Genomic DNA, 26,581 nt, shown 5'->3' with positions numbered 1-26,581 from the left:
AAAAAAAAAAAAAAAAAAAAAAAAAAGGAACCAACCTTCTAAAGTCTGTAAGTCCCATAGACATCCACTTTGGCCCAGTATGCTGGGCAGCATGGTAAACATTTGGCTTACACAGTCTCAGTTTATCTTCTCTAGGACTCTGTGTATTAGGCAGGTATTATCCCCATTGTACAAATGAGGAAACAGCCCCAGAGGATGAAGAGCATGTCCAGGGTGACAGCACTACTATGTGATCATCCTCGTGACTCCAAAAGCTGTGGACCACTGGCTTTGCTGTGCTGCCTGGAGTTCCTTGCCAAGGCTAAGGGTAAGGAGGAGGAAACCAGGGAGTGGCGCTCACTAATAGCGACAAACCCATTTATGTCATCTTCCTTCTGAGAAAGCCTGAAGTCAGTAACAGCCCAAGCATTCCCCCTCCTCTGTGTTTCCCATGTCACGGGTCCACTGTTTAATTTTGCCTTCCAGAAAACCAGGCCTTTCTTCTGATTTGCTCCCTTCCACCACTGATTATGCACAGGTCAAATGGGAATAAAGGATGTAGCAGCACTCCAACTGGGAAAGAGCTTGGGGGATGAAGGTGACATTTCCACACGGTCCTCTAACTTGGACCTGCCTCTTCATTAGGAATCATCGTTCTGGTGGGCTTTCTCCGCAGAGTGCAGAGCTTTGCTGGCAGATCAATGAAGGATCAAGTCCAGCAAGATGCTGTTGCCTAATGTGGCCTTTCCTGAATTTGTGGGAGGACAAGGCTTATCTAACACAAAGAGCACTGGCTGTGAGCACCTGATTCCTGTTCCATCTTTGTCACTTCCTCTACCTGGTCGAGATTGCCAATTCCTCATTGGTGAAATGAGAGCATTTTTCTAGCTGATATCTAGGATGCCTTTTAATCCGCACATTCTGCTGAAAGAACAAAGGGATCAATCCATTGAATTTGGGTTTCATAGGAAAAAATATTATTCAGAAGATATTCTTGGTTTACCAGAGCATCTTTCTTTATCTATTCAACAAATATTAGCCCCACAGAGAGGCCAGGGATCAGAAGGCATTTCAGCAGAGAGAACCACATCGGGGAGTGGAGGAACCACTGGGGCCTTCCAGGATGGTGTGAATGCAGTGGTCCACAGCAGGTGTGTGAAGGGGCAGGCACGGTGGCAGTGCTGCATACACCTCATTAAGAAACAAAGACTAGGCCGGGTGCGGTGACTTATGCCTATAATGCCAGCACTTTGGGAGGTCAAGTTAGGCAGACAGCTTGAGCTCAGGAATTCAAGACCAGCCTGGGCAATATGGCGAGAACCCATCTGTACAAAAAGCTACACAAAATTTGGCAGGTGTGGTGGCGCATGCCTGTATTCCCAGCTACTCGGGAGGCTGAAGTGGGAGAATCACCTGAGCCTGGGAGGAGGTTGAGGCTGTAGTGAGCCATGATTGAGCCACTATACTCCAGCCTGGGTGTCAGAATAAGACCCTGTCTCAAACAAAGCAAACAAAAACAACTTAGACGTAGAGACTTTCATCATCAAAGAGCCTATAAATGTTCAAAACCCTGGCAAAGTCAGAATAATGAAACTCACTAAAATCAGGATGCAGGAGAAAGCGTGAGAGGACTCATCTTTCTTATCTACACTGCCTAAACTTAAAACCCTATGTTAAAAAAACAATAAGTACTCTAACTTCCTAATGTTTCAGAAAACTTTTTTAAAACCTACGTCTTGTGTGTGAAGGTGCAATTTGCCTGAAATTTGGGTATTCCTTCAGTGTCAGTTTAGTTTCATTTTCTTTTGTTGAAGTCAAATGAACATTTGTCCTTTTATTTAAAGTACCACAGAGAGAGTGAGTTCATTACTGTAGCGCATGCTCAGTGTATCCGGCCTGCCTTTCTTCCTCTGTGTATATTCACAGAGGGGTGCTGGGGTGAGGGCCAGGCGATGTTAGCAGTGGTTATTTCTAAGGGGTGGGATCACAGTGACTTTCTTGCTTCTTTGTCTCTGTGTTATTTGATTTTTTTATGATAAGCATGGAAATAATAAAGCCATTCTAAAAATTAAGCAAAAAGAAACGTTTTAAAAGAACAAACAAAACAGCACAGCCCTGTTCCTGGCTTCATAGGCAGCTCTCATATTTGTCCTTCCTTCTTCCACCCCACCTCCCACCTGGCGGCAGCCCCAGGGGACTGGCTGGTTTCCCTCCTCACCATCTCATTGGATGTTTGTTTGCATCCTGGTGACCGGTGCATTCCTGAAGGGATCTGAACGGTGAATGCAGGGCCCTGGAAGGCCCAGAGGCTGTGCACTGCCTCACTCCACATATGTTTGTGATAAAAACAGGGCTCAAGATGAAACTGGTCTAGGACGGTTCCTGCCAGTTTTACTGTAGGTCCAAGGAAGGCCCCTGGATGTATGGGGATGTATCTGGACTCAGATTTCACTGTAATTTTTTTAGTTCTGAGGAAAGTATGAATGCCAGTGTTATTTATTCACTGTCCAGTTTCTCAAGTTTGTTTTAGTAGTTCTTGCTTTGAGAATAAATATCAGAATTCTGTGAGGAAGGCGTTCCAGAAATAAAGCTGGCTATTCATGGCATGGTTTTCGGCAAATACCTTCCCTCCACTACGGAGGGAAACTCTGTTTACCTTTTTGAAGAGTCGGCAGAAACCCAGATTCGCAGTTCTGCCACCAAAAGAAGAAAACAGTTGAGTTCAGTGAGAGGACAGACTCAGCTGATGATGGACAAAGGGCTGAGCTGTGCTGGCTAAGCATTTGATTTCAGGAGTTAAAAAAACGCTCTTTCTATGTTAAAGCTACAATTAACATTCTTGGATAGCTCTCAAAGTAACTTAAAGAGGTAATCTAGATTTTCTCTTACCTAAAAGGACACTTAAATCTCATTTTCTTCAATAATTAGAATTTTCTATAAACTAAGGATAATACCAGCCAGGCACAGTGGCTCATGCCTATAATCCCAACACTTTGGGAGGTCGAGGCGGGCAGATCACATGAGGTCAGGAGTTTGAGACCAGCCTGGCCAACGTGGTGAAACCCTGTCTCTACTAAAAATACAAAAATTAGCCAGGTGTGGTGGTGGGTGCCTGTTGTCCCAATTACTCAGGAGACTGAGGCAGGAGAATCAGTTGAACACTGGAGTACATTTGCGCCATTGCACTTCAGCCTGGGCGACAGAGTGAGACTCCCTCTCTCTCACACACACACACACACACACACACACACACACACACGCGCGCACACACACACACAAAGGCGGCAGGGAATAATACCACCCACGGTGATTATTTCACTGAGTTGTGGTGAAAACAGATGAGATCTAATGAGATGATGATCTGAGGGTGGCTGGCCACGAAGCACAAACATAAAGCATCATGGAACGCTGGAGTTGGTGGATGTCTTTTCCAAGCAGCAAAGTGAGAGCCTTTGAGAAATGATGTGATTTGGTGGAAGCCGTTCCGCAAGTCTTTGGAGGCAACATGGCTGGAATCCAGCCTCTTTCCACTGAGCCGTCCTGCCACAGCCTCAGCTGTTTTCAATGGTGCATCTCACGAGAACACCACTTTGTTATTTTGACCTTTCTGGGAGAAAAAGCGCAAAGTACAGCTCAAAGTAAATGTTTTCCAGCATATGGGCCTGAACGAGTTAGAGGTCTACTTCATGGAAGACGGACGCAACATCTATGACCTGCGTGGGACCGGGGGTACTCTACTTTACCTCTCTGTGCTTTAGTTTCCTTAACTACCTCATCGGGTTGGAGTTAAGAGGACTAAATGAGTGAATGTGTTTGGGGAGAGGTAGCATAGAGCCTGGCACATAGTATGTGATAGATTAATGCTGTTATTATTTATTATTTACACACAAAAGTTGCACACCTGCCTACTGACTGCAAAAGAAAAAGGCCACAGATGGAAATTAGAAAGTTGTAGCTACCGTTAGGTCTGTGCCAAGGCATTTGGGATATATCACTAAGGCATCCACTGAGGTAGGGGTGGAGGGGAGCCAGAGTGCCTGGGAGGAGTTACTATTCCTAACGCTCCTATTTTCTCCCGAGAACTCACGGTCTTTGGGCCTAGCCCCTGGCTTATGACTGCTGGCAGGTTGGTGTGCTCAATGGCTGCATGGCCACACAGCATTTCTACCCAACTCCAGCAGAGCCCCGCAGGCATTGTGAAGGTGCTTGGGGAGTCTCCTAGGCTTGAATAGGAATGAGCCTTGGAAGGTGCAGAGCTTCGTGGCTCAGCGGAAGATGGTCATGAGGGAGATCTGACCTGAACTTCCCCAGGGCAGCCTGGGAGAGCTTCCAGAGGCATAGGCTGAAAATCACGAGTCCTCCTGAAACTTCCTTTCACTGCCTTTGCTCCACACTGTGTCAGCCCCACCCACCGAGGGCTGACCCCCCGACTCTTCCAGACCTGTTTCCCATTTCTCCTCTGCTCGGGCCCCCCAGTGCCTGCTGGTACGCTCACGTCTGTGGCTCACATTGCTGGCTCCTGCTGCTGCCTCCTACCCTGCTGGAGACAGGCAACATTGGGGCCAGCTCACATGCCACTTCCATGAAGCCTTCCCTGATCTCTCCTGCTGGGCCTTCTCTTCCCCTCTCCCTCCAGCTTGTGATTCTGCTTATCGTGGCCCTCACATGTGCACTTGTGCTATGTATTTCATTGTTTTGAAGCCCTCACAGCCACACAGGGCCGTCCTCATTGTGTTCTTCCCCCAGTGCTTCTCAGCCACTTGGGACAGTCCCAGGTGACCAGTCCGTTAAAGTCTGAAAACTAATCCACCTGTACCTGGAGGGAGTCTTTAATCCCAAGCAAGGGAATGAGAATTGGGATCTAATATTGAGGTACTACCACCGCCAACTTGGCAATCCTTCCTCGTATCTATCTTGTGTGTTTATAGCTTCAATTTCAAGACAGAAATATCCACCCATCTGTTTTGTGATGCTAAAGAAGTATGCACACTGAATTTTGGGGATAAATCAAAAGCCGAATGCCACTACCTCCTGCTTACTTGTTTAAAGGTTAGCCTTTAGGATCTCTTAATTTCCACAACCAATAAAATGTGTTTCCTAATCCTTATTATGGCCAATCATTTCCACATATTGTTAGAGTCTGCAGATTACCTTGGCACATTAATCCTGAGTTCTGTCATCCCAGGCAAATACAAATTCTCAGAACAAGGACTTAACGATGAAAATGTTAGTGCAATCCATCTTCCAGCTGCCTGACAAGCAGCTTCTATTCAGAATAAGTATAAATTAGCTAATGCTGAAGCAGCAGAAATGTTTAATCCCTATCCTGTGTCTTCAGTGATTCCTCCCTCCTCCCCCTATTCATTCAGATGTTAATTCTAGATCTCTGTTGCACTCAGGGTTGAATCTGGTAAATGCTAGTGGTGTGGTACCTGCAGGAAGGCATATATAATTTCTCTATCAGAGTGGTTTTAATGCCCTCTTTCCGTGGGCCTGATACGTAAGAAAAGATAAATGCTTACAGGCCCCAAAACTCTTTGAAGTCAACACATGCATGAGAAAGTATAATATCTTTTTAACTTTTAATCATTTTAGCCAAAGAGCGAAATCTGTTTTTACTGCTTATGAGAGATGGTGCTAAATTAAATACGAGGCAGCGATCTGCAGAAAAAGAAGTCCCCACAAAAACAGTGCTTCCCTGTGGGAAGCAAGAAGCGCTTTAGAAAGTTTAGAGCCGGGAAGTGATGGGGTGGTGGGCTGGAGACGGCCTGAATGAAGAGAGGAGGCAGAGACAGAGGCTGAGCGGCACATGGTGGAGTTGCCGTAACAAAGTAAGATGATGCTGGGGACTGGCATGTGGTCTGAAAAGCCCTTTCCTGGATCCCTGTGGGTGTGAGGGATTAAAGCCTACAGGTAAAGCAACCACAGGCCCCTGCCACACCTCCTCAGGTGCTTAAAGAGTTGCTTCTGTGTTCCCAGTTGTAAATGAGATCATCTTTGGTGATGTCTGGATGATAATAACCACTCTTTATTACACATTTTCTGTGTGCTTTACAGGGAGTATGTTCTTTAATCCTCCCAACATCCCTTTGCGGTAGGTGCTGTAAGTCATTTTATAGATGAGGAAATTGAGGTCTTAGAGAGGTTAGATCGTTTGTCCAAGACCAACAGCCAGGCAGTGGTAGAACTGGGTTTTGGGCACAGAGACAGTCTGGCTACAGAGCCTGTGCTTACCGTAACCACCATGCTTTTAAATAGCAATTTTTCCTAATGAAAATTGATAGTGTAATGTCCAGAAGGTTAGAATTAAAAAAATAAAAATAAAAAGGTCTCTGTCTCATGGATTCACCAGGGGACGTGGGGGAAATGCCCTTGATCTTGGTTTCCAGTCTGTAAAGGAACAATTACGCCATTCTTCACCCACCCTTCCTACAGATGTGCTTTGAGGATGAATGAATAGATTGGTCATCAGGGCTTTGAAAACCCAAGATGATTGAAGATGCCTAGTTAAATAATATAAGTAAATGAGTTTCCACATCCCTGCACAAGGCTCAGGCCCCCAAACTGGAGCAGCTTTCCAGCAAGAGCTGGTTTGAGATTTTCAAAGCAAATTTCACGTACATTCTGTGTAAGTCCAAAACCAAAAGTTCCTTGTGGAATACTATTAAGGCATTTTTGCAGGAAATTCATCTGATGTCTGACTGAAAATCTCTAAGGCAAGCATGGTGCCCTTATGGGATATGGTTTCCAGCCTTTTGTCTTTTTTTTTTTTTTTTGACATGGAGTCTTGCTCTGTCGCCCAGGCTGGAGTGCAGTGGCGCGATCTCGGCTCACTGCAACCTCTGCTTCCTGGATTCAAGTGTTTCTCCTGCCTTCCCAGTAGCTGGGATTATAGGTGTGTGCCACCATGCCCAACTATTTCTTTCTGTATTTTTAATAGAGACAGGGTTTTACCATGTTGGTCAGGCTGGTCTTGAACTCCTGACCTCATGATCTGCCCCCAACCCCAACCTCCCAAAGTGCTGGGATTACAGGCATGAGCCACCGCACCTGGCTCAGCCTTTTGTCTTTAAGAACTAAACATTCTTCTCTTGTTGGCCTTGAAGTGGGAGTTTGGTAAACTGGGTCAGTTAATTCCGCTCTCTTAATCCTATACTTGTTAGTGGTCTTCATCTCTTCCACTTACTCTATTAGGCCCCGCACCATGGCAGGCTGATTGCTGCAGTAGACTCCACACTGATTACCTTGTGATGTGTTTGAAGGGGTGTACAAAAGGGTTAATTTGTATATCATGAAACAAAAAACTTTCATCCTTTATCCAAACCAAAAGGAATGACAACAACCCAAGTAGGTAGTATTCTCGTGTATTTTCCCAGGAAAGTTTTAAATTCTTGTTGTAATCTGCAATGCAAGTAGCATTTTTAAAGATTTCAAGAGGCATAAATGGTCTTGAAATGTAGTCATAAAGGGAAGGTATTTTGGAAAAAATGACCTGAGAAATCATCTCATGTGAACATAAATCACACACACACACACATTTGTAGTCTTTGATATAGTAATCTTGTTTCTGAGAATGTATGCTTAAGAAATTATCCAAAATCAGGAAATCAAGAGTTCGTCGCATGGTTGTTTATAAGGGCAAAACATTTGAAACAGTCAACATGTCCCAGCTACACACATGCACGTACACATGCACATATGTGCATCCCAGAATATGCATTAAAATTAAAATTATAAAAGCCATGTGGTAACATAGAAATGCTTATTATACAAAGAAAAAATATATATAATCATGACACCATACCAGTTACACTGTATATTTTTTATTTCTAGCTTTGTTTTTATTTTGAGACAGAGTTTCGCTCTTGTTGCCCAGGCTGGAGTGCAATGGCGCAATCTTGGCTCACCGCAAACTCCGCCTCCCGGATTCAAGCAATTCTCCTGCCTCAGCCTCTCGAGTACCTGGGATTACAGGCATGCACCACCACGCCTGGCTAATTTTGTATTTTTAGTAGAAATGGGGTTTCTGCATGTTGCTCAGGCTGGTCTTGAACTCCTGACCTCAGGTGATCCGCCCGCCTTGGCCTCCCAAAGGGTTGGGATTACAGGCCTAAACCACGGCGCCTGGCCTATTTCTAGGATTTCTATTCAGTTTGTTTTCTACTCTGCCTCTTCGTTTTTCTGTTTATTCCTTATGGTTACTGTTTCTTTCGCTATTTTCTTAGTACCTTAAACATAGCTCCCTAAATACTTTTTTTCCAGGTTGTTCTCAGGGTACAGATTCTGTTTGTTGTGCTGTTCATTTCCATGGGTCCTCTGTAAAATTTTTCTGTGAGCTCCTCATCTTCTCCAGTGGTTGTTACCTGTAGGACTCCACTATTCCCTGGCCTGGGAGGTGGCGATGTTGCTTTGCCTTTGCAAAACCCTAGGATTTTAACAGTCCCAGGCACGTAGTGGATTTCTGTACCATCTTCCTGGAATGGCTGACTGAGGTTGAACTGAGTATGAATCCTGAATTTGTTGAAAGAGTTCGCTTCCCTAGCAAGGGCCTAATTGCATGCCTGTTGCACCTTTGGGTTCAGCTCTCACAAACCATTAGATCCTGCTTGCTTTCTGGGACCTAAACTTCCTGCCCTCAAACTCTGTTGTGCATTAAAAAATAATTTATTGCCAGGCATGGTGGCTTTCGCCTGTAATCCCAGCTACTTAGGAGGCTGAGGCACAAGAATTGCTTGAGCGCAGGAGGCAGAGGTTGCAGTGAGCCGAGATGGCACCACTGCACTCCAGCCTGGGCAACAGTGTGAGACTGTCTCAAAACAAACAAGCAAACAAAATCCTTATGCTTTACCCATCATTTCCACATGTTTGTAGTGGGATATTCATATTAACCATAAGTACCTATTTATCTTTCCTATCTGCTGCCACTATATGAAAATATATATGGGTATAATCAGACTGGAAAGGAATTTGAAAATGGTATTTTTTTATGGGTAGAGAGAGTAGGTTTATTGTAACTCTAGTTTGCAAACACTCTGTATTAATATATTGCCTTAAAAATATAAGAATTACCTTTTAAACAATTCTCTTCTGTTTCAGAATGCATATACTACAACTGCTATTAATGGGACAGATTTCTGTACGTCAGCAAAAGATGCATTCAAAATCTTGTCCAAGAATTCAAGTCATTTTACATCTATTAACTGCTTTGGAGACTTCATAATTTTTCTAGGAAAGGTGAGATATCTTGACTAAATAAATAAAGGAGCCTGGGATTCTGAAAATTAAGCCACACAACAATTGGTTTGAAAGGGAACTATATTTCTTGCGTACTTACTCTGTAGTGAACTCTGTGCTTCCTTATCTCATTTAATCCTCAATCCCATGAGGTATCCCTATTTTGCAGAAGAGAAAACGAAGGTTTAATAACCTTTCCAGGGTTCTACAATAGGTAGAGCCAGAATTTTAATCCTACTCTTACTCTCTTACCTGTGATCAGTTCTACCATTCTGATTCATTCTTTTTCAGGTCTAAAATGAACATACTACTAACCTCAGAAAATGAATGTTTGTAGGTTTCTCAATAAGAATATATGGAAAGAGTATTGAAACCTGGACTGGGCAAGGTGGCTCACATGTGTAATCCCAGTATTTTGGGAGGCTGAGGCGGGAAGATCACTTGAAGTCAGGAGTTTGAGATTAGCCTGGCCAACATAGCAAAACCCCATCCTTACTAAAAATACAAAAATTAGCCGGGCGTGGTGGCAGGTGCCTGTAATCCCAGCTACTCGGGAGGCTGAGGCAGGAGAATCACTTGAACCTGAGAGGCAGAGGTTGCAGTGAACTGAGATCATGCCACTGTACTCCAGCCTGGTGACAGAGCAAGACTCTGTCTCAAAAGAAAGGGGGGTTTTCTTAAAAAGTTTTAAAGTGAATAAGCTTATTTTGGTGTTAAGTGAAAAAACAGAATAAAAAGTTTGTGAGATATTATTACATTTATATGAATACAAAAGCTAGGCACAGATAAAATAACATATAACCTTCCTACCCACCATTAACTGGGTTTCCTTTTGATATAGCTTTTCATTTTTTCCTCTATTTCATTCTGCCAAAATTTCTGACAAGCATTCTTTACAATGGTGCACACACACGTTGCACACATGAACGTATATTAAAGCATTACTTGTAACTGACAAAAACATCTAAGCAACTGATTCATAAAGATTTTCAACAAACTCTTCTTTTGCACAGGTGTTAGTGGTGTGTTTCACTGTTTTTGGAGGACTCATGGCTTTTAACTACAATCGGGCATTCCAGGTGTGGGCAGTCCCTCTGTTATTGGTAGCTTTTTTTGCCTACTTAGTAGCCCATAGTTTTTTATCTGTGTTTGAAACTGTGCTGGATGCACTTTTCCTGTGTTTTGCTGTTGATCTGGAAACAAATGATGGATCGTCAGAAAAGCCCTACTTTATGGACCAAGAATTTCTGGTAAGCAAACATTTCATTTCCAGTTGCAATGTCCACGCTCGCAATCTCAGTTTTGTAAAGCTGCACACACAAAAGAGGCTCATACCCAGCCTGTGTCTTCTAGAGGGCTCTGAGGCTTCTACTACCCCAGAGCCTGAAAGTGGGATTTGGGCTGAACTCTCCAAGGCTGAACCCACCTCCCTTTCTGAGAACCTTCTCCCTGGAGAAGTGAAGCTGAACAAGAATGCTGATCAGATGGATTCCTAAGTAGCAGCAGCACTTCTTACCCTGGGCAGAAGATGTCCTGAACACAGTAGTTCAGGTCCCTTTGGTGCTCGTGGCATGATCTAGCCTTGTGAGTGGTCTAGAAGTTTAACAGTTGATCTTTTTCTAAAGCATTTTTGCATCTCCAAGCATGATGTTCATACCCACTCTATTAGAGAGAGCGCACTTATGTGCTCTTCTGTGCCAATATTGACAGATCTGCAATTCTCGGGCCCTTTCTTAGCCCAGGCACACCAGTGTGAGAAAAGCCACACCCTCAGCGGAGTGCCCATACTGTTTATATCTGGAAGTAGCAGGCAGCTGTTTGCAACAGCCTTTGCAACACAGTTGTTGCCTTATCCTGGGTAGACAGGGATATTTTAACAGCTGAATCATGTCTCATCTCTTTTCCTTGTCTGAGTTATAGATTTTCATACTTTTCTTTCATTCTGTTGCCATTAAAATTAGGTGTTAAAGCCCTTTTAGCTTGAAACAGAGTATTGAATGCACTCTTTAGTTCAGCAGCCACTCAATTTTTTAAGAACCACTTCCACAGTTTATAATTAATGTATCCTCATCCTTCTCCATATAAAACATAAAAATACAATTTTTACTTTTTTTTTTTTTGAGACAGTTTTGCTCTTGTTGCCCAGGCTTGAGTGCAATGGCGCAATCTCGGCTCACTGCAACCTCCACCTCCTAGGGTCGAGTGATTCTCCTGCCTCAGCCTCCCAAGTAGCTGGGATTACAGGTGTGCACCACCACGCCTGGCTAATTTTGTGTTTTTAGAACAGAAGGGGTTTCACCATGTTGGTCAGGCTGGTTTTGAACTCCTGACCTCAGGTGATCCACCCACTTCAGCCTGCCAAAGTGCTGGGATTACAGTTGTGAGCCACCACACCTAGCCAAAATACAATTTTTACTTTTTACTTGTTTATTGACTTATTTGTATGTACTCTAAGGAAAGTGTTTATGATGGTGGTATGAAGCTAGCCAGGTCCCCATCCCCTGATTTACTTTTCCAGTTAAAAATCCACCTTGAAGTTCCGGCACTGTGGCTCACGCCAGTAATCCCAGCACTTTGAGAAGCCGAGGCAGGTGGATCACATGAGGTCAGGAATTTGAGACCAGCCTGGCCAACATGGTGAAACCCTGTCTCTACTGAAAATACAAAAATTAGCCAGGCGCAGTGGCAGGCGCCTGTAATCTCAGCCACTTGGGAGGCTGAGACAGGAGAATCGCTTGAACCTGGGAGGTGGAGGTAGCAGTAAGTTGAGATGGTGCCATTGCACTCCAGCCTGGGCGACAGAGGGCAATTCCGTCTCCCTACCAAAAAAAAAAAAAAAAAAAATCCACCTTAAAATTTACCCCTTAAAATAGTTGTTTCAACAGGAGAAACTTTCTTAAGGATCCATTTATCTGAAATTTAAGGCCAAGAACTTGTAAATGGTTATCATTGGGACTCAGAAACCGATACTCCAGAATATGGCACTTTGACTCTGACCTTCTCCCAAAGTGCAGGATGAAGCTGTCATCTGAATGAAATTCCCTTATCTGCCTAAAGTCCAGACCCACCAAAGGAAAAAACAGCCTCTGGCCCCTTCCCTGAGTTTTCCATTAACTGGACTTATATAGCAGAAACAAAAACTAACTTCAGTCAACATACCTGGACAGACTTTTGTCACACACCACTGTCTGCTCTGCGGGCCCAACAGACTTTGTCCCCGGCCATTAAGTATCCTTCAAGCTCATTAAACTCCCCTAAAAGTAATTTACCACCCCCTGAAAATCATCCACACTTCCCCATCCCCATTTCATGGTTAGACAATCACTCTGTGATTCTCCGCTGTGCTTGCTAATTTATATGCCATTTCGCCTGTTAATCTGCCTTTTGTAAGTTAATTCTTCAGCAAACCTTCAGAGGGCAAAGGAGAAGTTTTCCCTTGGCCCCTACATTATCAACAGTGCAGACACATCAATACTCATCTAACTTGTTCTTTTGTTTCAGAGTTTTGTAAAAAGGAGCAACAAATTAAACAATGCAAGGGCACGGCAGGACGAGCACTCATTAAGGAATGACGAGGGAACAGAACTCCAGGCCATTGCGAGATAGATACCCATTTAGGGATTTGTACCTGGAAAACGTTTCTTTCTAAAGAACCATTTACAGAATAGAAGACAAGACCACTCGAGAAAAGTTAGTGGAATTTTTCTTTTTTAAAGAAGACCTAATAAACTATTCTTTCTCGTTGTCTGTGTCATTATTGTTTGACCAGGTAACAATACTGGAACCATATTAGTTTACCACCTTTTTTTTGTACAAATTAGGACAGAAAAACTCTCTTAAAACCATGTTTATATGCATCAGTTTAAAAAGTACACTATATAAGAACTGAGGCAAGTCTGTAAGTGCATAACTAATAAATAAACCTTTTTAAGGATTTTGTTAGCGGAAATCTCTGGAATTTTTTTTTTTTTTTTAAAGAGACAGTGTCTCAGTATGTTCCCAAGGTTGTAGTATAGTGGCGACACACAGGTGCCATCATAGCTCACTGCAGCCTCCAACTCTTAGGTTCAAGTGATCCTCCTGCCTCAGCCTCCCAAGCAGCTGGGACTACAGGCGTGCCACCATGTCTAGCGTGGAACGTTGCTCTTATACAGAGTAGGACACTTCCCTACTCATCCAATCCTGGAAATATACTGAGTGGATTCACTTTTCAAAGTACAGTTCTTAGATTTGGTGACAATAAAAGCCCAAAGTGTAAACTCTGACATTAACTACCACCTGAACTGGGCATGTACAGGACAGGCAGGCGTGTAACCAACGATTTAGTCGGTGCACATGCTCTTCCTTTTTTCTGAATACTCTTCCTCCTCTTTGCTAATGGCAAACTCCTACTTATTCTTCAAAACCCAGCTCTGATAGCATCATGCTTCTGCAATGCCTCTGAGCATTACTTGCCCTCTCTTCTGTCCTTTTCCTCCATGCTCTGATATGACTGTGAATCCACTTTCGTTTTGTTATGTCTCTCCAGCAGATCACATTCCATGATGGCACACACAATTTATCTCAGAAATCCTGATACACAAGCACTCTTACGGCAGACATTCTGGAAGAAGTGGTTTTCAACCACAGCCCCACCTGAGAAATTACCTGGAGACAGATTTTTAAAAATACTTCTGCCTGGACCTCAGAGGAGATTTATGTAGATGGGAGTGAGGGGAAGAGCTTTTCCTTTTTAAACCTCTAACCAAATAGAAACATTTTAACATGTTGATTGGCAGCCTCATGAGAATCAATCTGACTTAAATGGCAGGGCAGGTAGTGTGATATAAGGCTTCCGTCCCCTCAACTTTGAAGAGTCAAAGATGACAAGGACAGCCTGAGAACTCAGGTCTATTTTAAATGCAATGACTTTTTTCTTAAATGCCACCATTGAATTAGCTTGACTCCAATAGTTTCCTTTACAAGCAGTTTCCCAGAAGCATTAAACCTAGTCATTGTGACATGATGAGCTAATAGGCTTCACTTTTGTGGGCTCGTCAAACCATGTGTATATACTCCTCATCTCTCGCAAAAAATGGACGGTTTTCGCCCCCAAACCTGATAGATCCAATCCTATCAGAAGACATGGCTTGGCTGAGACAATGTCGGAAAGTGAGAGTTACTAAGTTTCTTTTAGTGACTGCATTTTTGTCACTATGACACCTAGTTATTGTTTGTCCTTCCCTCTGTCAGGACTGAAGGTTTATGTTTCACCATAAACCGTAGCTTATTATCAAGCAGCACATCCTATGGCTGACCTAGCATATTTCTTATTCATATTTATCCTAAGATAGGAAAATTCCCCACTGCTTATATCAATATTCCTAAAAATTATTTTAAGATTATTCCAAGTTGAATTTAAGATGAATCTGGGCCAGCTAAGTCACAGTGAAATAAGCAAGGGTCAGAAAATGATTTGAATCCTGTCATTTACTATGTGTAATGGTTTCCTAAGCCTCAATCTCCTTAAGCATAGAGTGCAGTGTTGTGTGGAGTAAATAAAATGTTAATGTACCTTGTAACAGTACCTAGGAAAAAGGTACTTAAAAAAAATCTGACCCTACCTATCTAGAAGCTAGCCAGAAAATAATCAGCCTGTGGTTCATATGAATGTTCAAAACAAAATATTTATTTATAAAAAATACAATGGGATAAGTTTATGCTGAGAAATGCAGCAATAAATACAGTTGAAGAAAACAGAGCAACTCTACATTGATACATTGGCACAAACAGGAAGAGCAAATGCATCACCCAGGCCTAAATGTCCACAGGCCACTTTTGTACATGCTCCTTTAGAAACACCACTCTGAAAAGATCTTGTCCGCTAGGTAAGAGAATGAGTACACATATAATCACAAATGCACACTGATCATGACTTTATTTAAAAATTAGCAAACAATACTGTAGAAACATTGATATGTAAATTTCTAAAATGCTGCATCTTAAATTTAGTTGGCAAAGACCACATTTAGCAATAAGCATGAGTTTAGTCTTCCATGTAGAAACCAGATACACTAAACTGTAAAAAAAAAAAAAAAAAAAAAAGTTTCTATTGTTTGAAAATACCAGTTTGATATAAGATTGTAAAAATGCATAGATTTTTGCATACAAGAACTGGCTGTACAAGAGTACTCCCCTTTCACAGTATTCCTTTTTACTTCATATGCGAGTTATTGATTATGCTGTAGGATTTAACTATTACAGCACTAAAAGGCAACTATTGAGGGAAGAGGCAGAAAAAGGAAAAAGGAATGTATGTAAGGCAATTTTTCTTAAAAGTACAATAAGCTTAATAGGTGTTTTAGGAAGACAAGATAAAAATTACTCAAGGCTAGCTTGGTTCTCACTGAATAAAAACAATGGACTAAATACTGCGCTCCTTCTGTGTGGATCTAATAATCAATGCCTTGGTCGCTATACTGGTAATCTCTGGGGTAGTCATCCTGGTACTCGCCATGATACTCATCGGGGTATTCTGCCTGATAATCACTATCACTGATTTCCGAACCATTTGTTCCTGTTCCTTGGCTTCCGTTGTGAATGACAGGTTCTGTAGGAGCAGCACAGTATTTGGGATCATATACTTGCCGCCCAAGCCCATACACACTCATTCCTTTCTGGGAAGCAACTTTGTTGGTACCCATCTGTAGGGAAATTGTCGAGTTGTCCACCGGCTGTAATGTTAGCTTCTGATCATAGATGTCTCTTCTGGTACCTGGTGCTAACATCCCTGCCTGGTATTAGAACATAGTATAAAAGTTAAAACGGCATCTAGAATCTATTCTTGTGAATAATTTATAGATTATAGAATTCACACTGAATATGAACAGCAGTACATGAACTTTCATTTGGTTCAGGGGTAAAGCTAGCTTAACCAAAATATCCTGATACCGAATCACTTCCAGGAAGCAATATTCATTGGCTTTTGAGCTAGGTGAGACCTTTCTTCAAAATCCTTGCTCTGCTATAAAATTACTATGTGGCCTCAAACAAGTAAATTTAGCTTTAGCTTTCTCAAATTGCAAAATGGAGACATTACTACTTACTCTGGATTTAAGTGAGGATGAGACATAAAGAATGTGAAATCATAATGCTTCCACACCACAAAGTTCCATGTGAATGCCCATGAGGACCACATACATTATCCGGGTTACCAATTTCACAAGTTTATAATATATTCAACAAAAACTATGTTGAGCAGATCTTAAGGACTTGAGTCTTTTCAAAAGGCTGAGATGCAGAAGAGCCAGCCACTTCACAGCCACTCCCCTCTTTTTCAGAGTACAGTAACTCATACTTCATCTCTACTTACATCAGGCACACACTTCCAGGTTCAGAGTGGGTAGAAAAGTACACGTGAGTGGCAGCTATGAGAGACATAATGCCACACCTGGCAGGATGTGTTCCATAAGGGCAAAGTGATCAATCTCCCTTGGACTCTCTAAGAAAATGTTTTCCAAACCATATCCCAGCTGATGTTGGATGTGAGACCTGTCTGTTCTCAAATGGTTGTTGGAACTTCCTTCTGAGGTGCTGGTGATCTATTTTTAAGAAGGAAATATTTCTATCTTGGATGTGGTGTACTGGTATTTTCATCACGTTGCATTTCCATCTCCTTATATTGACACATCTAATAGGAATGCTAGTTATATCCTTCTTAGTGGGACACCAGATAATTTTACCTATTAATTAAGGTTTTTTTAAAAAAAAAAAAAAAAGTCAGCATTTAAATGAGCAATATTTTACTTGGATTTTGGAGCAAGAACACTGTAATAAACACATCTTTTTTTCTGCTGGCTAGGTAGAAAGAAGGCCAGCTGTTCTAACTGCCAACAAAAACCACGAGACACATCGTGCTTTTGCTGCTATCGAAAAGGTCTTTTGATTCTTTTGCTTTCCCAGCAAAGTCCACATTCCTGAAGGAATATACTCTTAAATAAACTATACAAAAAACACCTACTTTAAACTTCTAGTTAATAAGAATAAGGTAAGTGTACTCTTGTACAAGTAGAAAAAGGTATTGCTTACCTGGCTGGCTCCTTTATTGGTGCCCATCTGCAGACTAATTGTGGTCTGGTCAAAAGGTTTGTCAGTTTGCATTTTGGGGTCATAAAGGTGCCTCCTAGTCCCATAAGCTGTCATACCTGCCTGGCTGGCACATTTGTTGGTTCCCATCTTTTAAGTTAAAAGTAAAATTGCACAAATTATCAGATGTCAACAATATACACAACACAAACAAAACTTTCCACGCTACTAAAAAGACAGAAGGGGCACAACTGACAAGTTACTGAGCTGAGGCTCCAGCCAACTCTTCCATGTGTTTACAAACAAATTTCAAGTGCTAACTTTAAAAAGAAAATTTTAAAGAAATTCACTATAGATAAAACCTCATACATAGCAGAATTAAACACACTTCAACAGGTGGACTGACGCACTAAAAGTCATTACAGTGGCAGAATAATTTCCTCTGCTACTGTTTCCCCAGATAACCAAATTAAGAGGTACCAGCTTTGGTTATTTAAACAGAAGCAATCCTAGGCCAAGCAATATGCTGTTCTACTCCAGGAATGTTTTACATAAAATGTGAAAGCAAATGCCAGCTGTTTTCTCTGGGAGCTTGACAAGGACTTCTTTCAGTTTCAAAATCACCAACATTTTCGCCAGAAAGGAACCACATTTTATTCCTGCAACTCCCGTGTCCTTGGACAGAGCTAGAGAAAGGTGGAATGAGGAATCTGAACTCAGCAAAGTTCAGGGAAACAGTAATTAACTTTTCTTCCCCACTGAGAACAGTATGGCTTCAGGACCAACCATTACACCCTGTTCCACTGGTTAGGGACACTTTTCTGATGTTGGAACTTTTTTCTTTAAAAATAAGATGAAAGAAAATCTTTATTACTAAATATAAAATCTGTTCATTGAAGACAATTCAGAAAACATATATAAGCAAAAAGGAGAGGGAAAAAATCATTGTGATCCCACCATCCATTCACTGTCAACATTTGTGACTATCCTTTTAGCTTTTTAACCTATGTGTCTATGTATATATCTATAGATGCACATACACATATACAAATACATACGAAAACATGTGCAGTTTTCATTTTAAAACTCCATGCTGACCACAGTATTTGATGATCTGATTTTCTTCCCCATAACCTATCTTTTCAAACTCTAGTGTAAAATTTTACATTACACTTTGCTTTTATGGAGTTGTAATTCAACCAACTGACTATTATTCTGAAATGTAGGTTTCCAGTTTCTCGCCACCGATACAATTTTGTACTGTGCAAAAACAAATCTAACTTGCACAGACTCAGTCCAGAAAGGGGCACTGTGTCCAGCAGGTATGGTGGCTTTTGGAGAGTAAAGCCAACAGCATTTAGGGCATTAGCAATGGCGTTTCCATGACACTCTCCAGGGTAACAATGAAGAGAAGGAAAACATCTGAACTACGTATTTCAGAAGAATTTAAACTGACAAATTCTAACAGGGCTTGGCTGCTATATCATGATTTGGTATTGTAAATAAGTGACTTTGGCACTAAGGTTGTGTAAAATTGCCTCATTTGGTCAATAACATTAAGGAATTTATAAAGTACATTTCTGGCTGGGTGTGGTAGCTCACACCTGTAATCTCAGCACTTTGGGAGGCCAAGGCGGGCGGATCACCTGAGGTCAGGAGTTCAAGACCAGCCTGGCCAACATCGTGAAACCCTATCTCTACCAAAAATACAAAACTTAGCCAGGCATAATGGCTCATGCCTATAATCCCAGCTACTTGGGAGGCCGAGGCAGGAAGATTGTTCAAACCCAGGAGGTGGAGGTTGCAGTGAGCCGAGATTGCGCCACTGCACTCCAGCCTGGGCGACAGAGCGAGACTCTGTCTCAACAACAACAAAAAAAGCTAAAATAAAAAATTTAAAAGTGCATTTTTCTTTTAAAAAAATAGACAATATGATTCAATTAAAAATTTTCATTTCCTGGGGAAATAACTGTCAAGTCAGGTGGTATACCTGAGGTTTCCTCTAAAAATTATCATTGTCTTATGGGCTTTAAATAGATATAAATTGTATAAACTATACCCACCCCCCAAATACTATAGCACTTCCATCTATTCTTCACTTAGGAGAGGCTTAATATTTTGCATGGTGAGAAGTAATCATATTGAATAAGTAACTGAATAAGCAACAGCACATTACTTACCTGCAGACCAATTACACTTTGGCCAGCTTTTAATTTTCCTTCATCAAAACGTCTTGTTTGTTTTTCTGCATACTTAACTCCAATGTCAATGGTTGTATGGAATCCTTTTGTTTTAGCCTAGACAGAAACATGCACACTAACTGAAAAGGCCAACAGAGTTTCACAGAAGGAACAACAAAGAAATGATATGGTATAGATGAAGGGGCCCAAACTAGAGATAAAAAATATTTAAGGCTGTTCAGTGATATACTGCATCATTTGAAATGTGACTGTTCTAAGTAAGCTATCTAGTACGAGGCAGCTGATGTCAGCAGCCTTTCCACAAAGCTAATAATTACAGAAGAGACAGGCCCCGCCCCACCTGGTCTGAACCCCCATGAAACAGCAATGATGCAATTCATCACCAACGTGGTGGGAATCTGTTAACCAGCCATTAAAGACATGTACGTACCAGACCTGCTAGAGCCACCAGAGTAGTCTGAACCTGGGTCATGTTTCCATTCTCAAAAAGATCATTTGCTTCGAATATGTCATGTGGCTTCATACCATAAGCCTGAATAGCTTTAATAAAGTTGCCAATATTCTCCAACTATAAAGAAGAAGAGTTTGATAACTTCTGGAGCTAAATATTGACATTCATAATTTGTAAGAATTCTAAGTCTTCATAACTAGTTACAAGATGCCGCCCAGAAAGCTGTCTGGCAAGGATTCAACCAAATACATGCTAAGCACGGCTCTCTCTGGAACAGGAAAGAGCAAGAAGAGAGCGTCTCTCTCACTGTGGGGCACATCACGGTCTTCATATTTTTAAGCGGTTACGTGTTTTCAGTTTTTGCGGGCAACAGCTTCCTTATATATTTTAAAAGGATTCTGTATCAGAGCTATCCAGGCCTGGAATTTTATTTGTCAAAAGGTATATAATTACTCATACTAATAAATAACTCATTATGTGTTTTCATTTTAATTTCAGAATAAATTTGTGGTTACTAAATACTCATTCTCTCATATCTCAAAACACATGTTCAAGACCAGTAAGTATCCCATTTTCCTGACTCACACACATTCATGAACTAAGGTTATGTCTGATATACTGTTCTGCAGTCCACTGTTAGTTATGTAGAATGCCTTGTTTTTTCCCTTATCCTTAAGGTCTGGGTTGCATTTCTCTGTGTAAGCTGTGTCAAGTCCTTTCTGAATGTACACAGACTAAATACAGGAAAACTTCTAAGCTAAACATAATAATTACAGAACTAGTTCAATAAGTAATATGGAACCATTAAAAAAGGGCAAAAAATTAAATATGCACAAATTTCTGCTACATCTATATAAAAACTGTAATCAAAAAGTTTAAAAAAAACACACAAAACCAAAAAACCAAACCTGAAATCAAGTTTCCACTACATAAAAATGCAACCAACTAGAACCAGAGGTGGTTGGTTTGGCTGTTACCTGAGGCCAGTTCAGTGAGGACTCGTTGACCTTCTTCACTGAGCCTGGCTGTAGCTTGTTTATAAGTCTGAAAAGAAAAATATGAGAGACATCTTATTTACTAGTCACACAAAAACAAGGATTGAAATATCAAGTTGCTCCTTTAACATCAGTAAGGGAAAGCATTAAATATATCTGTAGAATATCAAGGTCTGACACCCTGGGCTGAGAAGGAGAGTAAGAGAGAAGGCCATGGAAAGAACTGGAAGAGCGGAAACTGACTCTGGAGGGCTGTAACTCACTCGCAGAGGATGATGCCATCCTTTAAGCCCAGCTGGAAGTTGGTGCCAATGCTCATGCCTGTCACCTCTTCTATCCAATTGCGAAGATCTTCTTCTGCTTGATGATCATACTTGGAAGCAATCTGAAATACAAGTTAACTCACTTTAGAAGAATTTCACGAAAGCACCAGAAACTGCCGACTCACAACGTGCTCTGCTTTCACTATCCATTAAGACCACAGCTGTGAAGTGCAGTAAATGACACTCAATAGAGCTCAATGGCAAACTTAACCGTTACAACTTCAGTAACTAATAACAAATTTTTGGTGAAGACAGTGTCATACGAAATTTTGAACAGCACACGGAGAGGCTGGGACTGACAAGGAGAGAACATCCATCAAGAGACATCAGATTTCCCTTCATGATCCACAGGAAGTGACAAGGATTTATGGTATGTTACAATATGGCACTCCAACTTTAAGGTTTAAGTCATTAATCACCGTATTCCAATAAAAGAAGGGGAGAGGATTCTGACACATGCAGTTATTTTACAGAGTATCTCACACCTCGCCAATACGTAACATTCCAATAGTTTTGTTGACTGGGAAGTTCTGGTATTTGCCTTCTGTTCCGCCAAATACACACTACATACTAAACACACACACACACACACACACACACACACACTTAGTACTAATTATTGTACAATATTTAAATTCTGTTTATGTAGTCTCTATTCTATTAGACTTCTTACAAGAAGGAAAAGCATCTAGTTCAGATTCTTAGTATCTAGAATTGAACCTGACACCCAAACATCTGATAAAACGAAAAGAAAGTTTAACTTTTTACTTGCAGAATTCAAAAATAAAGGCCAACTTACCAACACAAATGCTACGCTATTATACATGATAAAACTACTAAACATAAGTTTTGAAAGATCCCTTTTTAGTAAGACCACAGACCTCAATTTAAAATAATTGAAAAAATAAAATTTAAGCAAAATATTGTGAAAAAAATCACATGCCCAAGTTCTTAAGCTATCGGTGTCCTGGAGTCCCCTTAAAGGGGCTGGTCAATCAGGGTTATGGAGAACACAGCTCAGGCAGGCGCAGTGGCTCACACCTATAATCTCGGCATTTGGGGACTGAGCTGGGTGGATCTCTGGAGCTCAGGAGTTCAAGACTAGCCTGAGCACCATTGACAGACATCGTCTCTACTAAAAATAAAAAATTCAGCTGGGCTTGATGGTGCATGCCTGTCATCCCAGTGACTTGGAAGGCCGAGGTAGGAAGATCACTTGAGCCCACGAGATTGAGCCTACAGTGAGCCATGATCACGCCACTGCACTCCAGCCTGGGCAACAGAGTGAGACCCTGTCTCCCGCCCCACCGCCAAAAAAATAACCCACAGCTGGGAAGAAGGAAAGATCCAGTGTCATTCGTCTTCTCATTGAGCACAGGTGAAAATGCCAAGTATACATAGGAAATGCCCAGGAGATAGAGATCATGAGCTTGGGAATCAGTTACATTGTTGGAAATGGGAATGAAGGTAGAAATGTCTGCTGCGTCCATAAGACATAGGGAGGGTTAATCACGGCAAGAAATGAAATGACATCTTCACATTTTAGTCACAAAGAGGTCCCGCAAGTTCCAGTCTACACCACTCACGGAGGAACCAAGCACAACTGTGGGAAACGCCCCAGGGTCCTAGTGCCAGAGCATACAGGCCTGCGGGCTGCATTCAGGTCCTTTCCGAGAGAGAGAGCCTGACCATCAGGATCAGGACAGACATTTACGAACCTGGCCAGCTTACCTGAAGTCACCCAACAGTGAAAACCAACGCTGAGTCTTAAAAAACACAGACTCAAAGTGTCACACTTGATCACAGTTCCTTTTTGTGTCTATCAAAAGCCACAACAGCCTTTAACTTCTCAAGGTAGGAAAAACATCCCGTTTCCTAGGTCAAGTAAGTGGACAGGTCTACATTCCAGGTCCCCCTCTTGAAGGCTCACTGTGCACCTGAGCCTGAGGGATCCCCTGGCACATAATCAGACTACTCCTGGGCTGTTTTCAGGGACTCTCTTCCCCTCCCCGCCATGCCAAAGCATGAAGCTTCTGCTTTGACTGAGAGAGGGCAAATGATTTCACTAAATTACGGTGGCATTAGGGAGATGGCAGTTCTTGATCCTTTGCACCCTTTACCCAAGTTGGCGAAATGGCTCTACAGCTTTGACAGAATAATGGATAACTGATTTAAATTGCAGATTTATTTACCCAGAATTACAAATGAAAATCCAGTAAGTTTATATTTTCATATTAAGACGACTGTGCAATGTTCCATGGATCAAGTATGGCATGGAGGTTCGTTTATAAAAGACAGTCTTAAATACAATTTGTTCCCAGGCTAGTCTCAAACTCTTGGTCTCACGTGATCCTCCCGCATCAGCCTCCCAAAGTGCTGAGATTACAGGGACGAGCCACCACCCCTAGCCTCCATTACTCCTATTATACCTTATTATACCTTAGATAAATATTCTAGAATAATATATCTCCTCCAACACATCAAATAAACCCATGTTTTATGGCACTTTTAGAAAATAAAAGCAAATATTAAATTGGTAGACACATTTTTATTTTATTTTTTTTGAGATGGAGTCTTGCTGTGTCGCCCAGGCTGGAGTGCAGTGGCGTGAACTCGGTGTACTGCAACCTCCACCTCCTGGGTTCAAGCAATTCTCCTACCTCAGCCTCCCGAGTAGCTGGGATTACAGGGACACACCACCATGCCTGGCTAATTTTCATATTTTTAGTAGAGATGGGGTTTCACCATGTTGGTCAGGCTGGTCTCGAACTCCTTACCTCAGGTGATCCGCCTGCCTCGACCTCCCAAAGTGCTGAGATTAAAGGTGTGAGCCACTGTGTCCAGCCGGTAGACACATTTTTTAAAGTCTTGACTATATTTTCACACTGGGGTCTTGTTCTGGGTGGCTAGAAAAATAAATCCTCGCTATATAAATTGGAGGTGGTGGTATGAAAGGGGATAGGCAAAGAAGAAAAGGAGAAAAGAGTACTCCTCAAGCATTAACTATGGAAAGCACATTCTAATTGTAAGGTGACTTTTTTTTCCCAAAAGTGAAGGCGTTCTCAACTAGGAGATATATTTTGATCAATCTGAAGAAAAACATAATATACTAGGGTGAGAGGAGTTCTGTCTTGGCACCACGCCTGGCTCCATCTATCTTTGCTATTGGCCCTGGGTTAGTTTCTCTAACTTCTCTTGATCCAAGAGGAAGTCTGAACTGGATGACTGCACTAGGTCCTTTCCTACTCTCAGCTGTCTACAAAATTTTGTCAAATAATAAAAAACTGAAGAAGTATTTTCTCTTGTTTCTTCAAATGTAGAGAAAAATTATGTTAGAGTAGTTTAGGGTATTTCACAGGATGGTGATGGTGATGGTAATTTTCATACTAAATGACACCAATTATTATTTAAGCAGAAAAACATTAAAAGCATATTTATGTGTCCTTTGTTAAAAATGTGTCCAACAGATTTGGTGCCATGCCCCAAACCACGAAGTGATTACAGACCTAACTTGAAATAGCCTAGTAGATCCCAGTAAGAAGTTTTCATTTTCTCTGCTGACAGTTCTGGTCATGGAAGTGATGAGATAGAAAAATCAAGCACTGGAGTCAGATGGACCTCAGTTCAAATCCTGGCTCTGCCAATGAGTGGTTGTAGGGGGGAGCTCTGGACAGGTGATGCTGTCCTTGAGACTTACCATATGACCATGTGCACAAAAGAAATTCGTAAGTACATGTATGCAAAACTCAAAGCCCCATATGATCCATTAAAAATTAAAACTAGGAATGCAGCCACATCAAATAACTGTTGGTCTGGGCTAAGGGTTTCCTTTCAGTAAAGGAGCAACGGGATTCTTCTATCCAAATACTGCGAATATGTTTCTAGTAAGTGAGCTTTATGCAGTCAGGCTAGCTAAACAGCGTTATCTTTTAAAATCAAGGAACTGAGAGCAATTTTAAAAAGTAATCTTTGGCCAATAAAAATGATTTACTATTTTCATCTAAAAAGCTTCAATTTCTGAACATCTGGCAGAAAGCCACTTACATTTTCTTTCTCTCAACAAAAGAAAGTTAGCTTAAAATAATTGCTTAAACTTACCTCATTAATACTTCATGGAAATTTCACTCTAATTTACTTAAAAATTACTCTTCCTGGCCAGGCGCGGTAGCTCACGCCTGTAATCCCAGCATTTTGGGAGGGCAGCGCAGGGGGGAATGAGGTCAGGAGATCGAGAAGACCATCCTGGCTAACACGGCGAAAACCCGTCTCTACTAAAAATACAAAAAATTAGCCAGGCGAGGTGGCGGCTAATTTGTAGTCCCAGCTTCTCGGGAGGCTGAGGCAGGAGAATGGCGTGAACCCAGGAGGTGGAGCCTGCAGTGAGCCAAGATCGCGCCACTGCACTCCAGCCTGGGCAATAGCACAAGGCTCCATCTCAAAAATAAAAAATAAATAAAAATTACTCTTCCAAGTTGTTGATAAATATCCTTTTCTTTATTCTTCTTCAAGATTTATTTTCTTAGCCTTCCCAAGCTGCTTTCACAGACTTTCTGCCTGGCTCTTTCAAATCCACAGCAGCTCCTCTTTATATGCCCGCTCTTCCTTTCTTAAACACGCACAAATTCTCCAAACAGTGCCTGGCAGCCTTCTTTGCATCAAGGCGCACATGCAAATGATCCAGGGGCTGATGAGAATCCTGTCTGGGCACACCTGCTGAAGGCTCCTCCCCGAAGCTCTCCAACATCGCTCTTGCCAGATACAATCAACATGTGAAGAAAATGAAGACCAAGAAAAAAGCCTCCTGGGGCAACGGGTACAGCTGATCTTCCTCCCTGCGTTCAGCGCTCGACCTGCTCTGCTCTGGCTCCTCCGACAACTTCACGTGCTCTTCTTCATCTTCCTGTGCCTGAGTCCAGGGCTCATCCTGTGGTGGTGGTGGTGGCGGCTTTAGCCCTTAGAGCTTCCCTCGGCTCTATCCTCAGGACAGCTAAGAGCACCAGTGTGGAGTCACCCTTCAGTTCAAATGCAGGTCAGTCGTTTCTTTTTTCATGACCTTTCTTTAGCCCTCACTTTCTTTTATAATTCTAAAATACTAATTGGTTTGCTGTTGTTGTTTGTTTTTTTGAGAAACGGGTCTCTCGCTCTGTCACCCAGGCTGAAGTGCCATGGCGCGATCTCGGCTCACTGCAACCTCTGCCTCCCAGGTTCAAGAGATTCTCCTGCCTCAACCTCCTGAGGAGTTGGGATTACAGGTGCCCACCACCACGCCCAGCTAATTTTTGTATTTTTAGTAGAGACAGGGTTTCACCATGTTGGTCAGGCTGGTCTTGAACT

At 41.9% G+C, this 26,581-nt stretch overlaps 2 protein-coding genes across 11 annotated transcripts in view; one reads left to right on the top strand and one right to left on the bottom strand.

Moving 5' to 3' along the window:
- SLC44A3 (solute carrier family 44, member 3) overlaps positions 1-13,145 on the top strand; it is a 74,719-nt gene extending 61,574 nt beyond the window's left edge. For all 8 annotated transcript variants that reach the window (XM_011991498.1, XM_011991500.1, XM_011991497.1 and 5 more), the window contains 3 exons: positions 9,076-9,213; positions 10,227-10,463; positions 12,715-13,145. In XM_011991498.1, the coding sequence (XP_011846888.1) occupies positions 9,076-9,213; positions 10,227-10,463; positions 12,715-12,819 (480 nt within the window). In that variant the 3' untranslated portion in view covers positions 12,820-13,145. The remainder of the gene's footprint in view (positions 1-9,075; positions 9,214-10,226; positions 10,464-12,714) is intronic.
- A 1,708-nt stretch (positions 13,146-14,853) lies between these two features.
- The window catches only part of CNN3 (calponin 3, acidic), a 36,135-nt gene continuing 24,407 nt past the window's right edge, over positions 14,854-26,581 (bottom strand). Inside the window, exons 2-7 of one of the 3 annotated variants that reach the window (XM_011991491.1) lie at positions 21,188-21,309; positions 20,907-20,973; positions 19,909-20,046; positions 19,458-19,574; positions 17,281-17,427; positions 14,854-15,986 (exon numbers count right to left, since the gene is read on the bottom strand). In XM_011991491.1, coding sequence (XP_011846881.1) covers positions 15,645-15,986; positions 17,281-17,427; positions 19,458-19,574; positions 19,909-20,046; positions 20,907-20,973; positions 21,188-21,243 — 867 coding nt within the window. In that variant the 5' untranslated portion in view covers positions 21,244-21,309 and the 3' untranslated portion in view covers positions 14,854-15,644. Of the gene's footprint in view, positions 15,987-17,280; positions 17,428-19,457; positions 19,575-19,908; positions 20,047-20,906; positions 20,974-21,187; positions 21,481-26,581 lie in introns of those variants that run through there. The other 2 variants (XM_011991490.1, XM_011991492.1) reach the window with 2 other exon arrangements.

Source organism: Mandrillus leucophaeus, unplaced genomic scaffold (genome assembly GCF_000951045.1).
Source record: "Mandrillus leucophaeus isolate KB7577 unplaced genomic scaffold, Mleu.le_1.0 Scaffold397, whole genome shotgun sequence".
Classification (NCBI taxonomy): Eukaryota; Metazoa; Chordata; class Mammalia; order Primates; family Cercopithecidae; genus Mandrillus; species Mandrillus leucophaeus.
This window is presented reverse-complemented; position numbering and strand designations above follow the sequence as displayed.